General features: G+C 38.7%; 2 protein-coding genes across 3 annotated transcripts; one reads left to right on the top strand and one right to left on the bottom strand.

Moving 5' to 3' along the window:
* Positions 1-3,442: 3,442 nt before the first annotated feature.
* LOC122083673 (CLP protease regulatory subunit CLPX3, mitochondrial-like) lies at positions 3,443-6,521 on the top strand. 2 transcript variants are annotated; one of them, XM_042651542.1, is made up of 6 exons: positions 3,443-3,597; positions 3,769-4,687; positions 5,358-5,419; positions 5,610-5,707; positions 5,865-5,944; positions 6,399-6,521. In XM_042651542.1, the coding sequence occupies exons 2-6, from the start codon at positions 3,839-3,841 to the stop codon at positions 6,504-6,506; spliced, it is 1,197 nt and encodes a 398-aa protein (XP_042507476.1). In that variant the 5' UTR covers positions 3,443-3,597; positions 3,769-3,838; the 3' UTR covers positions 6,507-6,521. The 2 variants fall into 2 exon arrangements, with proteins under 2 accessions (XP_042507476.1, XP_042507475.1); XM_042651541.1 differs by having other exon boundaries at positions 3,451-4,687.
* Positions 6,522-14,491: 7,970 nt separating this feature from the next.
* LOC122083769 (eukaryotic translation initiation factor 3 subunit A-like) lies at positions 14,492-16,955 on the bottom strand. The gene is made up of 5 exons (XM_042651659.1): positions 16,709-16,955; positions 16,413-16,574; positions 15,182-15,403; positions 14,861-15,067; positions 14,492-14,740 (listed from the first exon to the last, which is right to left on the bottom strand). The coding sequence occupies exons 1-5, from the start codon at positions 16,919-16,921 to the stop codon at positions 14,507-14,509; spliced, it is 1,038 nt and encodes a 345-aa protein (XP_042507593.1). The 5' UTR covers positions 16,922-16,955; the 3' UTR covers positions 14,492-14,506.
* Positions 16,956-17,471: the final 516 nt, after the last annotated feature.

The raw sequence follows: 17,471 nt of genomic DNA, 5'->3' as shown, positions 1-17,471 counted from the left end.
GTATGAAGAAGTTGATCACTCAGAAAGACCATCAAGTTGATTGAGCAGGCTGACCGAATACAGTCCGATCGACTAATCAGGTTGATCAAGTATGCTGACCGAATATGGTAACTGACGCACAAAATAAACCACAGGTAGAGTTCTTATTAGTTTGAGGGAAATGACACTTGTACAATTTCAAGTGGTTCAGACAATTATACCTAGGGTAATTTACAACGCCACCCCCTGGAGAATTCCAATATTAGAGGGACACCCCCTCTCTTTCACCCGGACCCCCTACCGTCAGTCACTGTTAAGTGAAAAATTAAAAGTACCATTATACCCTTATCATCAAAAGATATTTTTAACCCAATTCCTCTTCCCCCCTACCTATACTCACCTTCACCGTGACATCAAAAGCAGAGGTGATCGTTCAGAGCACCGAAGATCATGGCAACGGCAGCATCAGTATCAGCGACGAACGACGAAGCTCATCTTTGTCTTCTTCCTCACGGTTTTAACATCTCTTTATGACTCAAATCCTTAAGCATATTCTTTTCCAGAAAATATGAAAGATGCTCAAGTGGAATTGGATTATTAACCCAATGAATGCAAACATCATTCCTCCCAGTTTCTCTTCAGAAAACCAAAATAAGAATGGAAATATTCCAATGAATGTGAACATCATTCCCCCTGGTTTCTCTTCAGAACGGGAAAAAAAAATCTGGAAACACCAAAAACCTAACGAGAGAAGAAAAAAAAAACCCTAGAGAGAGCAGAAACAGAGGTGTGGTTGGCGCCGATTAGGGTTCTTCGGGGGTGAGAAAAGAAGCAAAAATGGGAAAAGCGGGATGTGATCTTTTCTTCAACTGATTTCTCTATTCTTCCTTTTGGTTTGGCTGAAAGTAAAGCTTGGTTCGAATGAAAGTAAAGCTGAGTATTTTTTTTCTGTTCTTCGATCTTATTTTTTTTTTTTCTTTTTCTTTCTGATCCGTCTCCATTATATGATTTTCTGGTTTTTCTCTGTTCTTCCACCTTGTTCGGCTGAAAGTAGAGATGCTTTTTAACAAATGGAAAGAGAGAGAGAGAGAGAGTTACAGTTAAAACCTCTTTCATGGTGATTAGAGCACTTGCAGCGGCCATGGTATCGAATCGAGCTTTGAAACCGAACAGAGTATTTGGAAGGAGAATTGAAACCCCCCACCGAGGGTTCAAAATCAGGATTTCAATACAAGAAACGAAGTGCAGAAGAATCGAAAAATAGATGATTTGGTCAGAGGCGACGATGGTGGGAGCACTTGGAGGGTCACGGAGGTGGAAAGTGAGATCTCCGGTGGGGGAGGAGGAGTGGTTCGGTGAGTTTGGGGAAATTCAGAAAAAAGGCCAAAAACGAAAGAGAAGAGAGAGAGAGATACTTAGAGCAAGGGTATTTTGGTATTTTAAATAAAATATTATTGCTGACATCAACATATAAGGTATATTCTTTAACCGTGACTGACGGTAGGGGGTCCGAGGCTAATTTGGTGAAAGAGAGGGGGTGTCCCTCTAATATTGGAATTCTCCAGGGGGTGGCGTTGTAAATTACCCTTTTTTTAATTCCATCTCTTGTTGTATTGCCTCTAATCCATTTTGACATCCTTGGTAATTCTCATGCCATTGATGTGTATGTTCCTTTGTGTCCGTTGCTTTTCAATAATGAATAGCAAGTTTATTGCTGCCTTTTAAAGATTCCTTTCCCATTTCCCTGTATGCTGTGTTCCCCAATCGCTCAAACATTCTGGGCACTCGCATCATTCCACTTTCCCCTAAGCACCAGTTTCTACATGTCAATGGAATATTTTGTTAAACCATTGATTCATACTTATTAGGAATCCTTCGAAAAACCCCATCCACACCCCCCCCCCCCCAAAAAAAAAGAAATAATAAATAAATAAATAAAGAAGGGGTGGTTCACAGTGGCTGGTACATCCTTCAAGGGGATGCTCTGTTCCATGCCTATAGGCTATAGCAATACATTAGTCATGCCAAATTAGGGTATTTCTGTTATTTCCTACTGCCCTTTGGAAAATTATGTCACTGGAATCAACCAACCTCAGCGCACCTTTTCCTTGGAAAATAACAGCTACAGATGACTTAGTCATGCCAATAAACTAATCACTGGTGGTGGTGCTGCTGCTGTTTTGAGCACTCTTGCTGCGTGGAAAGGAACTTGGTGCACTGCTCACTATGATTGTTTTTGGGTTAACCAGGCATGCCATCTGAATCCTCGAATAGAAATAAATTCCCAAATGCTAATCTAGCAAGCAACATTTGTATTTCTGCATTCTTGGAATAGATTATGGGTCTAGAATGCATTCTGAAATCCAATGCTTCGAACTATGTGAGTTTTTAAAATGTATTCTGAAAATGCATATCAGACACAGCCTAAAAGAAAGGATACAATCTGTCATCCAATGTTCCGTCACCCCTCCTTATTCTCTCTCCTTTCCTGTTCCTGACTGACACAGTAGTCTAACGCCTGGCTTTTTTTACCATGGCTTTGTTCAATCTTACTTGTAGACCCAGGGTCTCCATTCTAGCCCTTTCTCTCCCTCCCTATTTAGTAATGCGGTATGGTCTATTCTGTTTAAGGTAATTTAGTTACTGTCTTTCCAAAAGAAAAGAAAAGAAAAGAAAAAAAATTATATTTCTATTATAATTACTTTTTTTTTTTTTTTTAAAGACACATTTCTCCCACATTATTGTTATATTGATGTCACTAATTATTTGTGTCACAGGATTTATTGCGTTCCTACCAAAAAAAAAAAAAAAGGGTTTATTGCTTTTTCAAACATTATAAGATATTAATTCTGTCACATGCACAAATGATGTGTTGATTTTTTTTTGGTAGAAATGAAATAATGATGTGTCCATTCCATGTATGACAAAGAGGAAGACATGATGTAGATTGTTATGAATCTAATTTCAATGTCTAATTCAGTGACTACCCCGGTGTATTAGCATGCATCATGTGTATTATTTTTGGAGAAATGAACTCTACCCACTAGTGTCTCTACACCAAGACACATGCATATACGGAAAGACTACACTACCTTCCAGATGCCTTCGCATGGCCTCTCATTGGGCTATGTGTTGATGCAATAGTTTTGCAAATGGATAAACTTCTCTTACCCATTATTTTTCTCACTCCTAAAAATATGGGTCTCTATATCTTTTTTAAGGACACGCATTGGTGTGACACGTAGATTCCTTTTTACTCTCGTCCAAAAAACAAAAAATAGAGCCAGTGTGGGAACCAAGGAAGTAGGAACCTCCCTAATACTGGTAGAAAAGAAAAGAAAAAAAAGCTGTTTGGTTGCATGGCTCCAAAGGCCAAAACATATGGGCACACAAAATTATCACCAACCCCTTGAAAATGAAAAATCGCATCCATATATAAGCCCCTTAGGGGGCTGTTTGGGGAAAAAAAAAATCCTTCTCTTACATCCTCAATCCTAATTTCTTCTCTCCTCTACTTCCAGTCTACCACTTGGTAAATAAATTGGTGAAAGAAAATTTAAGAAAAAAGAGATCCAAAAAACGCAAAGAAACTGACCCATTGATTCGTCCGTTCAATAGGTAATAGGTATCCTCCTTAATTTCCCAACTCTCGCTCTCTTCCCCATCTCTATCTCGCTTCAGTTTTCAGTTCAATTTCTTCTTTAATACAGAATTCAATCTCGGAATCGGTCTCTTTCTTCTATCGCTGACTTTCAGTTTGTTTTGTATTTGTGTGATCATCTCTAATAGAGTAGGACTATCTAAACCTGGCCATAATTATCGATCTATCTATGCTTTGAATTCGGGGGGTGGGGAAGGCATGTCTGGAATCTTCAGATGGAAGAAGGTCGCAAGGGAAACTGCGACGAGAACTGTCCGATTAACAGCGCTATCGGAGACTCAGTCCAACTACCGCTTCTCTCAGAAATCGCCCATCTCGACTCGGTTCAACTACCTCCACGTCGGTTCCTACCATCGCAGGGAGTCTCTCATAGGCTTTCAGGAGCGCCACAAATGGGAGGGCAGTTCCGATGACTCCCAGACTCGCAAGATTCGAGCTGAGGCCAATTGCCCACGCTGCTCCAAGAAGATGGATCTACTCTTCTCCAATCGCCACCCCACCGCCTCTCCCATAGCTGCTGGCGACAAGGGTGGCTACCAGGCCGTCAATCTCTGCCGCAATTGCAAGGCCGCATACTACTTCCGCCCCCACAAGATGGCTCCCCTGCAGGGCAGCTTCATTGAGATTGGCAGGGTCAGGGGTGGAGCACCAAAGGATTCCGACAGGAAACCCGGCGAGAGTGGCAGTGAGGGTGACGGAAGCACCGCAAGTGGTGGTGGTGGTCCAGGCGAGGAGTTTGGGAACCGGCTTCGGGTGTCGTTCTGGGAAACGTTGAGGTCATACGGTGGTGACCCACCTGAGAGTTGGCCACCTCCACCAACACCACCTGGGGATAACGGGAATGGGCTGGCGGTGCACACGCCTCCAGGCCCACCTTTTGCTCCTGGCGTCAATGTCATACGGGCTGCCGGTCCTGGCGTTCCAGGCGGCGGTAGTGGGGAGAAGAGTGGATGGGGTGGATCTAATTTGGGAAAGGATTTGCCCACGCCTAAGGACATCTGCAAGGGCCTCGATAAATTTGTTATTGGTCAGGAACGAGCCAAAAAGGTGCATAATTTGTGATGCTTAACACCTCCACTGATTCATGCATGTTCAGTCTTTGTTCTTCTAGATGATATATAAGTATAATTTGTCAACTTAAAGACATTTTAGAGAAAGAAAACAGGAAAATGATTTCTTTTCATCTTTTTTTTTTTTTCCTTTGTATGATGCTTTGTGATTTTATTTGATGTTCAGCTCCAAGTGGTAATGCATATATGCATTTGAATTCATTTCCACGTTTTGGAGGGTATGTAAGAGGATAGTTCCCCTACTCTCTCACCCCCCAACACACACACACACAGTTTTTTTAATCTTTAATGAGTTGGTATGTGCATTTGAATGCGTCATATCATTCATTGATTAATTATATGCTTCTTCCTACATTGTCTGGGGTATAGCTCTGCACTCATAATTAGGATTTAAAAACAAAGTGCACATTTTTTCTCAGGTGCATTTATTGCTTTTCTATGCTCGGCTTTTTCTCTGTTATGTTGCTGTTGATGTCTATATGATCTATGATGTAAAAGCAGATATATTGAATGATAATGTAGTTATGTAATTTTATATTTTTGACCAGTTACTGAGGAGAAAAAGTGGGGGCAGGGGGAGGGGGTATTATGGATTTGGCTGCCTTTGGGATTTTTATCACACTTTCAAGCTTTCTTTCATGTTGCAGGTGCTCTCAGTAGCTGTGTATAATCACTACAAAAGGATATACCATGCCTCTTTGCAGAAAGGGTTAGTTTTTTTGCAGGCTTTTCAACTTGGTTTGTGGTTCAGTCGATATGAATCTTTGACTCATGCTGATAGACCCCAGTTTGTCCCTTGAGTTTCAATGAATTCTAAAGCAGTTAGAGTGCTTCTGGAAGTAAGTTGGTTATTGTTGTGCATCACTTGATAAAATGAATTTCTTGATTCAAATTTCCAGGTCTGGAGGGGAAGCAGAGAACCCTGAAACTGAAAACGATGATGATTCAGTGGAACTAGAGAAAAGCAATGTCCTCTTGATGGGTCCAACGGGCTCAGGTATGATCAGTGCTTGTGAATCCTGATGAACACTATCTACCATGCAGTAAATTAGCTCGAGTAGCTTTGATGATATCTACCACTTTCTTGCTGTTAGCATGATAACAAGCTGACAGGTTTAGATATTGCTATTCTGATTACATATTTCTAAGGACAGGAAAGACATTACTAGCAAAAACACTGGCTCGTTTTGTGAATGTGCCCTTTGTTATTGCTGATGCGACAACATTGACGCAGGCAAGTTGAATTCTTATCTTTTCACTGCACTGCATTTGTTGACGATGTCTGATTCCATCTTTAGCTGTCAGCATTTTGAGGTTGAAGAACTACTTCTCAGCCTTAACTACTTTTGTAGACTTGTTGTGTACTGACAATATCTCATTGCAGTTTGCTTGTTAGCCAAGCCCTTGTGGATAACATTTCTTTCCTGTGAAAGTTAATGTAGTACCATTAAACTTTTATTGATAAAGGAATTGTATTCATCTTTCTGAGTAAATTTAGAAACTCCAGTTGTAGGTAACCACAGTCTGTTATGGACTTATGGTCACTACTATTAATGCTGCACAAATTGGCTTCCAAGGAGTGCTCCACTACTGTAGTTAGATGCTAAATGTGATCATATTTATATATTGAAAATCTTTTTTTCCTTGCAAGGGTAAAAACTGAAACAATTGATCAATTTTTTGTTCAGGCAGGTTATGTTGGAGAGGATGTGGAGTCAATATTGTATAAGTTACTCACGGTATGGTTCACAATTGCTGCATGTAGTTTTACACACAGCTTCTTTGTCACATGCTGATTCATGTACTTAAAATGGTTGCATATTTGAAACTATAGTTGATCCTGGAGCACAGGTGCTCAGAAAACGGTTAATTGTTGCTTTAGTGTTTCTGGAAAGTTAACACGTGTCTTTTCTGTTTTTCAGCCTTTGGCTGATTACCTATTAACGGACTTTTGCCACTATCCTAGTTTTATTTAAATTACATTTAGCTTGTCTACTCTTCTCTTGAAAAAGCAGAGTGGATTTATTGTTTCTGGTACACTTAGATGCCCTTTGTGTGTGCTTTCAATAATTTTCTTTAATATTTGCAGAGAAATGAACCAGAAAAAAGTTTCAATTTGAACTTTTGGGTTTTTCTTCTTTTGCAATCATAATTATTCAATTCATAAGTATATGGATTGTCCTTTAGTGACTGGTACATTCTAGCATTTAAAGGGTGGTTTTGTCTTAAGAACTTTGGGATATAAATCATGGACACTTGGCTCTTCATGAGCCCCTATACAGCTCTACTCAACTCAGTTCAACTGAGCCTTTTCCCAACTGAAAATTGAGACACATGGGTGTTTGAGAGAATTAGCAATCCTGAAGATAATTTCAATGTCATAATATTCTTTGGGAGAGAATTTGGTGAAAGATATTGGGAGTTCTATGGGAGCACCTTCTGCTACTAGTCATGCTAGAGAATCCTTGACTGTAGTCCTTAAGTTTAACATCTTCTCCTTTGCATGCAACTAACTATATTTTTGACATAATTTTAATGTCAAGGGAATTTGTGAGCTTTTTCACTTGCCTAAACTGTGGGGCCTAACCTTATGAGCATTCCCTCTTTAGTTAATAGATACATATAGTAAATAATCATAAGAAGAGAAGGTCTCTTTGTTTTGTTGTCTGAGGATGAAAGATGCCTTCCGTGTGTTTTGCTTGGTCTACTAGGGACAGCTTAACCTTTTTTGGAGTTAACTGAGACGAAGGAAAGGCCCTTTTTATATTATCTGGATTTTTCTTTGGTTTTTTTTTTCTCCCCCCCTGTTAACAGGAAGAATGGGTGAATGTTTGTGTATCTTTAACTGATCACACAAGTCCCTTATTTATAATATAAAATCATGATAGAATCATGATAGGAGTCATGATAGAAATACAAAACAGAAAATATAAAGTATTTACAAATATACCCTCTATCCAACCGCCCCACTCTAATTAGGGTTGGTGGAGGGGGGAAAGCCCCAATGTGCCCCTGCGGCACACTAATCCTTATTCTACTCAAGTGGTGCATAGATGTCACACATGTCCAACTTGACTAAACTAGGATGAAACAGCTTTCCAACCAGCTCTTTAGTGGATACATCAGCTAATTAATGTAGGAATGGATTTGACAACCAAACCAGACCCAAGATTGCAGGAAAGTTAAACCAAAGAACAACCAATAACCACCCAATTGTAGACAGCAACAACAGTCCAACTTAAACCAGTCAACAGTCCTTGAAAAACCAGAATTATCAGATCCAGAATCTAGAATTTCAGGTAGCAGAGTTTGCACCAACAAATAGAATTTCAGCAACAGAAATAGAGTATTTGAATAAGGTCCAATTAGAATCAAAATATCACAGGAATAGATAACCAAATCAGAACTTGATTATGATAGCAGGTCCTGAGATCTGACAGTAATTTTTGGAACTTCAGTAGAGTATTATTAAGGAACTAATAACAAATCTAATTATTGATTAGAAGGTCCAGTTCAGTGGAGAATAAAAGCAGCAGTCAACTTCAACATATTAAAAAAACAGAAATCAATTATGGGTAGAGAACACTATCGGCCAGAATTGAAGAAAACTTAGAACTAGACAAACCCCTTGTCTGATCAGCACCAAACTTGGATCGAGTCCTCCTCTGGTTGATCCTAACAACCGACCAGAATCACAAGGCCATCGGGTGGCTAGAACTCCCAACAGAATAGGTCGACAGAATAGGGAAAAACAGAGATTCAGAACCCAGAAAAATTCTGCAGAATGGTTCCGTTGCTTACCTGTTCTACTAGAGAAGATAATCCAATAAAGAAAACCAGAAAATAATAGCAACCCACTTGGACTTCTTGCCACAGAGTGTCGATTGGATCAAACACCAATCCCTATGCCTTGATCAAACACAAGGAACAGCCAGGGGTACTAGCGGCAGCAACAAGAGATTTGTTTCTTATTAGTCAAAAATCGTGGTCATAAAAGAGCCATATCCTTTATTTATAATGATGGGGAGGGTTTACAAATAATAGTAACTCAGAGTTACTAAATCTGAGTTACAAAAAACTGATTACAAGAAGTTACTAAAAACTGGAAATTGGAATCTAATGAAAATAGAAACTAGTCTTGACAGAAATTAGAAACTAACAATGACTTGAAATTAGAAACTAATTTAGGACTTCAAAATAGAAACTAAATAACTAATTAGTAACCCCATCAGCAGTCCAAATCGTGGGCTGACTTGGACCAGATCTGGGCGACCCAGTCAGCCACTTGGGTCAACCTTGGTCTTGGTTCTCTGATGCGGATCCATGTTCCAAAAGTCGGAATCGGATCGCTTAGGGCCCACTTAAACACTCAATAAAACAAAGGCAACACCCAATAACAATTGTATTGAAATAAAGCTTCAACTAAATGGTAGAATTGTAATTAAGCTGAAGTTTCCAATGAAGGTGGCAGTTTTGTAAATAAATGGAACTTAACCAAAGGAAAACCAAAAGTGACTTGAGTGGAAAAAACAAACGTATGGCCAAGGACAAACTAGGAAAAAAGAATTTAATATCAGGACAAACCAGAATAAGGATAAAAGGTAAGGGCACTTGAGGAAATAGAAAAAAAGTTAAAAATTAAAACACTCACTTTATGAGGTTGTCTTCAACCTCACGACACCCATCACAGGGGTGGGAAAAACCAGGGAATGAAAGAGGAGAGAACTCCTTCAAATCTTGTCCGATGGCCATGAAACTTCAGGCGTAGCTTCTCAATAGGAGGCTCTTTCAATCCCGCAAGATAACCCCTTGGATCTGCTGGCTGGGAGGCTGCAGTAAGAACCAGAAATAAACCAGGCGGTAGAACTTCTAGCAGTCCAGTCGCAAGCTTGTTTTCTCAACTCAGAGTAGGGCTTCTGGTCTAAGATTCAATGGCTGGAGTCGCCTATGAGAGCGATCCCTTCGCTCAAGACCTTGGCTCAAATAGGTCAGCCAAAAAGGAGCAGAACCCAGTTTCCATTGGCTGCAACCTTCGCCCAGAACAGGGTATTCCCAAACCAGAAAAGAACAGTAACTACAGTAACAATAGAGAGGAGAAGAGAAGGAAACCAGAATAATACAAGAAAGAAGAGAATGAAAAGAGAAAGAAGAGAAGAAATTGGAAAATTTTAGAGGAAGAAGAAGGGAGAATCGGCAGCCATGGTTCTCATACCAAAACTCTTAATAATTTCTATTCTTCAAACTTCAAAATTCTCAAAACTGAGTTCTTCTCTATTACATGACTAATATAAAGGAAAAATTAAACAATTAATGAAAACTACTTGAAAATGGAAACTATTCTAAAATTAGAAGCTAGCTAATTTAAAAAGAAATTGTTTCCAAAACAAAAGAAAATCAAATCAAAAGATATTTTTTTTTTCCTAAGTCCATCATGCAACTACATCAGCTCTCCCGGTGTTAAAAGAACTCGACTCCATCGAGCTAGGTCGTGCTCCCAAGATACCCTTGTAAGTTGCTCGTTGATGAGATGGCACGTATCTCGAAGCAAAAGATGGGAACATAACACCAAGAGGGAGGGTAGGCTGACGTGTCACTAGAGCAGGAGTCAGTCAACGACGTGGCATGTCTGATAATGCGTGACCTCATTAAGTACATACGACCTCCTTGATTCACCTTGATGGTGTTGCGTGCACCATCATAGAGAATGCTTGCATGTCGCTACCAAGGTAGCCCTAGAAGAATCTCGCTGTGTGCCAATGGGGTGACCAAACAGGTGACATGGTACTGTATTGGCCCAAACTGTAAGTATACTCGAACAACTGCAGTGGCCTCTTCTCGAGCTGTGGGTCCAAAACCTCGCACATGAATCTTCTTGAAAAGCTGCTTCTATGGAAGGTCGTGTGCTCGAACAAATTCAACAGATATGAAGTTTGCTTCTGCCCCAGTATCAACAACTGCATGAACATCAGTATGGTTGAAGCCGTGTAGGAGAATACCCTTCTGTCTGAAAAGAAGAGCCTTATCAACTAGTCTATTCAAAAATGATGAAAGACTAGCTGAATGAGCTTCTACATCTTCATCTTCATCAGCGACAATATCATCATCCTCGAGGGGATAAGGATATAAATGAGATTCATCTTCACTCTTCTCTGTCGGCTGCTTCTTTGCTACGTTCACAGAACGAGTCCTGTTGAGACACTTGTTGGAATAGTGACCCTTCTCGCCACAACTATGGCATATGATATTCTTCACCCCAACATTATCCTTATTGAACTCTGACCTTTTTTCTTCAACTCTGCGAGCTTCAGGCTTCTTTTCCTCCATACGTGGTGGAGGTCTATAAACTGAAGAAGTCTTGAGCACACCCTTCCAATAAATGGACTTATCTTCAGCTGTCTTGGCATAAGCTACTGCCACATCAACAGACCTGAAATCAGTGTTAGCCAACTCAAGTCGAATCTCAGTACTTAACCCACTAATATATCGCATCACCCGTTGCTGGTCTGTCTCCTGAAGTCGACACCTTGATGACAGTTTGTGGAATTCGAGGGTGTAGGAATCCACATCTTTGTTCCCTTGTTGCAAGTTAAGTAATTTATGGAACATTACCTTTTCATAATTAAGAGGAACAACTTTTTCAGTCAGGATCTGCTTCATGACCTCCCAATTAGTAACGGGTCCAAGTCTTTTGACAAACCTTACATGTAGTACATCATCCCACCATGAACATGCATACCCAATAAACTTGGTGATGATGAGTTCACACTTCTTCACGTCTGGAAGAGATTTATACGCAAAAATTCTCTCCACTTTGGTAAGCCAGTCAAGAAATTCCTCAGGTCCCTTTTCACCACTGAACTCGGGAACCTCAATTTTGATGCCATAATCTCTATCAGAAAGTTGCTGGGTAACATCCTGGGGAACAACAGGATCAAGTTGCTGCCTCTGAGGTGTGTCTTCGATCTGTAAAGTGTTGAGCCGAGGAGGTAATGTAGAGGATCCTTCTTCAGCTCGTTTGTCAGACCTGTTCATAAAGGCAGTCATCTCTTCCATAAACTTGTCAAACTTGACTTCAGTCCTCTCAAGCCTAGCATCAGTATTCTGTTGGTTCTCGGCTAACTCGCGATACAATTTGTGCAACTCAGCATTGGTGATGTGACTTGCCATGGTTAGAAATTGCAGGAAAATTCGATCTGATACCACTTGATGCGGATCCGGGTTCTAAAAGTCGGAATTCGGATCGCTTAGGGCCCACTTAAACACTCAATAAAACAAAGACAACACCCAATAACAATTGTATTGAAATAAAGCTTCAACTAAATGGTAGAATTGTAATTAAGCTGAAGTTTCCAATGAAGGTGGCAGTTTTGTAAATAAATGGAACTTAACCAAAGGAAAACCAAAAGTGACTTGAGTGGAAAAAACAAACGTATGGCCAAGGACAAACTAGGAAAAAAGAATTTAATATCAGGACAAACCAGAATAAGGATAAAAGGTAAGGGCACTTGAGGAAATAGAAAAAAAATTAAAAATTAAAACACTCACTTTATGAGGTTGTCTTCAACCTCACGACACCCATCACAGGGGTGGGAAAAACCAGGGAATGAAAGAGGAGAGAACTCCTTCAAATCTTGTCCGATGGCCATGAAACTTCAGGCGTAGCTTCTCAATAGGAGGCTCTTTCAATCCCGCAAGATAACCCCTTGGATCTGCTGGCTGGGAGGCTGCGGTAAGAACCAGAAATAAACCAGGCGGTAGAACTTCTAGCAGTCCAGTTGCAAGCTTGTTTTCTCAACTCAGAGTAGGGCTTCTGGTCTAAGATTCAATGGCTGGAGTCGCTTGAGAGGGATCCCTTCGCTCAAGACCTTGGCTCAAATAGGTCAGCCACAAAGGAGCAGAACCCAGTTTCCATTGGCTGCAACCTTCGCCCAGAACAGGGTATTCCCAAACCAGAAAAGAACAGTAACTACAGTAACAATAGAGAGGAGAAGAGAAGGAAACCAGAATAATACAAGAAAGAAGAGAATGAAAAGAGAAAGAAGAGAAGAAATTGGAAAATTTTAAAGGAAGAAAGAAGGGAGAATCGGCAGCCATGGTTCTCATACCAAAACTCTTAATAATTTCTATTCTTCAAACTTCAAAATTCTCAAAACTGAGTTCTTCTCTATTACATGACTAATATAAAGGAAAAATCAAACAATTAATGGAAACTACTTGAAAATGAAAACTATTCTAAAATTAGAAGCTAGCTAATTTAAAAAGAAATTGTTTCCAAAACAAAAGAAAATCAAATCAAAAGATTTTTTTTTCCTAAGTCCATCGTGCAACTACATCACCAAATATTAAAATAAAATGTGATTTCAGTGTGTTTAGAAAGAGCCCAGGAGAGGTTGGAAGATAGAGATCTAATAGCCACCAAGTCTCTTTGGTTGAGATCAATTATCATATCCTAATCCTCAGCATACTAGCTCTTTTCCTTTTTCTTTCTAATATAAATATTAAGGACAGATAAATAATCTGACTTCAAATTTTTCATATTTGTTTGGTCGTTCTGTTTCTAACTTCCGCCTCCATCCTTACCATTACTATTCTTTTCTTTGTAGAGTTTCTCTTCCTTTTTTTCTTCCTTTTCCCTTTCATTGGTGTTCTGCAGTTCTCTGTTTAATTTGGATACTCGTTCCTCCAATGAAAGTGCAACTACAATAAGAAACCTCTACTGCAATTAGCTATTCTTGGGGTTTGAATAAACTATTCTTGCAATGAAAATGAATAAGTTTTGCTCACATATGGAAACTGTTTCAAACCTTCAGTATCATGTGCTCATTGCTCAAAAATATATCTCAATCCCTCTCTTTTCTCTGCATCATTCACTAGTATTGGGACTCACTCCAGAATCCAGATGTTCAACTTAAGCTCAGATCTTTCTGTGTTACACTTTTTTCTTTGCTTTTTTCTCTTCTCTGATTTCCATTCTGACTTTAAGATCATTTTCACTTCCTATAATTCATCAATTGTTTTTTCCGATGGTAATATTCTTCATCAAACCTTCTTTCTCTTCAATCTTTATTTGACTATTAATTCGTTTAGAGTGATTAAAATGAAAAATCATAGCAACCATCAAGATGGTTTGATATTTCAAACAGGATAGGTCATCTCGACCTGTCAAAATCGAAATATTACATCAAAATGGGAAAAAGCTGTCATAATGATCAAAATTAAGTAATCAAGAGAAACGAGGCGATATCAAGTAAACAATAAGAATTTAGAAATGAAACTTTAGGGGATGCTTATTTAAATATAAATACACATGCACGAATGAATAGATGTCAAAAAAATAGACCAGCCAAAGTGGTAGTCTGATTTTACCCATAGTTTGCTAATATTAAGCATTCAAAGGTTGGTCAAACCGTCAAAGTTAGCAAAAAATTTGAACCAATATGACAAGTTTACGGACTTATCGCCTTCTTGAACGTTCAATACAAATAATCTTACGAACATTGAATAGCAATTTTGAGTCACTTCCCTCATTTCAACAACTCCGATTCATTTTCCCAATTTCAACTCAAACTTTGGTATATAAAGAACATGACATTTTGACAGTTTGTCGCTCAATTCAACGAAACATATTATTGTACTTTCACATTTGATTTCATTTTAAGGATTATCGAAACCGAAATATTTTCCGAATTTTAACCATTTTGATCAAAGAATTCAAGCATTTCCTTGTCTAATTTTAGTTTATGAAGACACTTTCCATTGCATTTTTGTTGACCATTTAGAAAAACAGTGTTCACCATCAAACCTGAAAAATTTTAAACCATACCTCCTGCTCACGCTCATGAAGAATCTCTTCTCCGACCAAACGTTGTTTATACACAGCCTCAATCAGAGGTGCCTCTTCTTCTCTCTTTGCCCTTTCCATATAATCCATTGTTTTGGCAAGTTTCTGAAGTTTCTTCTCCATTTCCTGCCTCTCCCTGAGTTGCTCACTCAAAGCCAATTCAATCAAAGTTTGTTTGGTCACTTTTTCCTGCAAAATGACTTGCAATTCTCAAAAACAAGGAGAAGAAAAAGAAAAGAGTACTCATTATAGCAAAAATTACATTGAAGAGAAGAAAATTTACAAAACTCCAGGACAAATAAAACTCACTCCCTCTATGACAGGCTTCTTTCCTTTCTTTTTACCACGTTTCTCTGCTTCCTGAAGTAAAGCTTGGGCTTCTTCAAGTTCTCTCTCTTCTATTTCCCTACGAATCCTTTGTTCCTCTCTTCGGGAATACTCAGTAGCAAGTCTCTTCTGTTCAGCCTCCTCGGTTATTTTCTGTAACTTTACTCGCTTTGACTCCTCCTCACGTTCCTAAACAAGAAGATTAGAAATATTCAAAAGAACAGCAATGATTCATTAATTTCTGGATAGAAAGGATACATCAAACTTCAACCTCTCTTCACAAAGAAACGAACACAATATTACCATTTCCAGCATTTGTCGTTCCTGTTCCTCCTTCCTCTTCTCAATTATCGATTTCCGGGCAAGAAGTCTCTTGTGTTCCTTATCCACAACCTCTGCCAGAGCAGGCAAAGTTTCCGCAAGTTTTGATGCTCTCTTTACTGGAGGATAAGCCATGGCCCTTGCTTTATTCAGAGACTCGGCAAGAATAGTAAGGTGATCACGAAGCGAATTAGATTCAAGGTCCTGACCCCAAAGAAAAACAAAAAAACATCAGTAAGACATCAATTCCTTTCAGTCCAGCAAAAAAAAATTTGATTGTAAAGTGTCGTATCTCTGGAGGCTACATGACATTATCCAAGTTTTAGGAGTAAAATACAAATTAAGGTACAAAATGAAAGGGTTGAAGCATGGTTTCTTGAGAGTTATAAATATTAAATAATGGTAGTTCAAGATTGGTAAATTATTATAAATGATAATTTTGTACAAATCAATGCAAAAAAATCTTGTTTTGCAAGAGGGTTCTGACTCCATTTAAACACAAATAAAGTTGTAAGCTATTTATAATGGATAAATCCAATGTGTTAAGCCATCAACCAAAACTTGTATACCACCAGACAAAGATAACAGAAACTCGAATAGAAATCCCCACTGCCAAACCTAGGACAAGACCAGACAAGGCATAGCAAATGGAATGAACTAATTAAAAAGAGAGCAACAGTATCAAAGCTTGTACTCTGTATATCACCAGACAGAGAACAGAAACTCAAATAGAACTCCCCATTAGGACAAGACCAGACTATGCATAGCAAAAGAAAAATCCCCTTTAATGTCTCTGTCCCTCAATTTAATCATAAGTTGTCTTTTGCTGACAACTTAAGTCCCTCAAGCTTATCTATCTGTTATTTAATTATTAAACTACACAGAAGATGAACCTACACAGACAGGAAGGTGGAAGGAAACTATATTGCTAAATGCCAACCCAAATGGTTGGAATATTCCAACCATCAGAGTTGACAACGAAGATGATGATTATTAAGCATACCCATCAAAACTGAGAAACTCAAAATTTTATCATCAGTCTCATATAATTATTTCTATACTACAGTGGAGGCGTTAAACCATAAACACCTGGTGCCTTTCTGAATTTTATCCAATCATGTTGGAAATTCACATGTTTGATTCTCAAATGCCAGGGCGGGGGCTCAGCAACTAAAACATGAAATTTGATCTTTAATGGAGCATATGAATTTACCAAATTACCAAATACGACAGCACCCTTCCTGTGGTCAATTTTCATGGCGACAAAGTTATATTTCACTGCATCCACAGAAACCTTCTCCACAACAGTGAAGTCAAAAAAAGTTATCATCCTGGAGAGCACTTCAGTCTTCATTGTCTCATAAACCTGGGATGCCTGGAAAAGCAGAGAGCAGACTGTCAAGTGTCATCCCAAAACACCCAAAAAATAAAACTAATATAGGGAATAGAAATAACTGAACTTACTAATTAAAATAAAGTATGGAACAGAGAACTGAAAATGACAAGCACCTGTTGTAGCAATCTCAAGGTAGCAAGCTTTTCCAGGGCAGGAACATACTGTGAAAGTTGCACTTCGGGAACAGCAGAAGCTGAAGCAAGCTTACCCCCAAGCTTGGAGATCTTTGTCAACAGAGGTTGCACTTTTGAAGCAAGATCTAAAGGAAAAAAATCATGCTCTAAAAGATGGTAAAGATCTTTCACTTCCTGAGACACACAGGTCATTACACCTTTGGAGACCTGAAATTAATAGGCATTTTAACATATTATAAAGAATAATATATATCATTCATCACATTATCAAAACAGAGAGAAAAAAAAAATAACAGCAGAAACAAACAATTATAAAATGCTAACTGGATCTCAATCTTATAATGGCATGGAAAATTTTACAAGGCCCAATAATTTAATGAATTATCTCCTCAATATTGGGAGAACCTTATGGTTCATGTTTAATGAAGGACAAAAATTATTCACCAAATTGATAGAAAGAATTAAAATTACTACATAAGCAACCAGAGGCATCGAGAACGTCCAAGTTTTCATCAGTATATGAGCAAATCCCTAATGGTGAGGTGGCCACTTATGAATGATACAGTGAAATGGCTCCTCTAATTCTACCAAAAAAAATGAATCATCTAAAACTAAAAGCCATTAGAAGTCTTCAAGAGATTCCATACAGACAAAGTACATCTAATAATAATATGATCTGAATTAGATCAATCTAAGAATAAAGGAATATGGTAGATCCATCACCATTTTTTTTTGGGTAATT

This window comes from Macadamia integrifolia, chromosome 7 (genome assembly GCF_013358625.1).
Source record: "Macadamia integrifolia cultivar HAES 741 chromosome 7, SCU_Mint_v3, whole genome shotgun sequence".
In the NCBI taxonomy this organism is placed as follows: domain Eukaryota; kingdom Viridiplantae; phylum Streptophyta; class Magnoliopsida; order Proteales; family Proteaceae; genus Macadamia; species Macadamia integrifolia.
This window is presented reverse-complemented; position numbering and strand designations above follow the sequence as displayed.

Bases quoted from the DNA above. Each gene is read 5' to 3' on its own strand.
- LOC122083673 (XM_042651542.1), top strand. From the start codon at position 3,839: ATGTCTGGAATCTTCAGATGGAAGAAGGTCGCAAGGGAAACTGCGACG. The intron at 4,688-5,357 runs GTGCATAATTTG...TTCATGTTGCAG, and splicing joins GTCAGGAACGAGCCAAAAAG to GTGCTCTCAGTAGCTGTGTA. The intron at 5,708-5,864 runs GTATGATCAGTG...TTCTAAGGACAG, and splicing joins GATGGGTCCAACGGGCTCAG to GAAAGACATTACTAGCAAAA.
- LOC122083769 (XM_042651659.1), bottom strand. From the start codon at position 16,921: ATGACCTGTGTGTCTCAGGAAGTGAAAGATCTTTACCATCTTTTAGAG. The intron at 15,404-16,412 runs GTAAATTCATAT...CTTTGGGGTCAG, and splicing joins CTGTCGTATTTGGTAATTTG to GACCTTGAATCTAATTCGCT. The intron at 15,068-15,181 runs GTAATATTGTGT...CTTCTTGTTTAG, and splicing joins AACGACAAATGCTGGAAATG to GAACGTGAGGAGGAGTCAAA.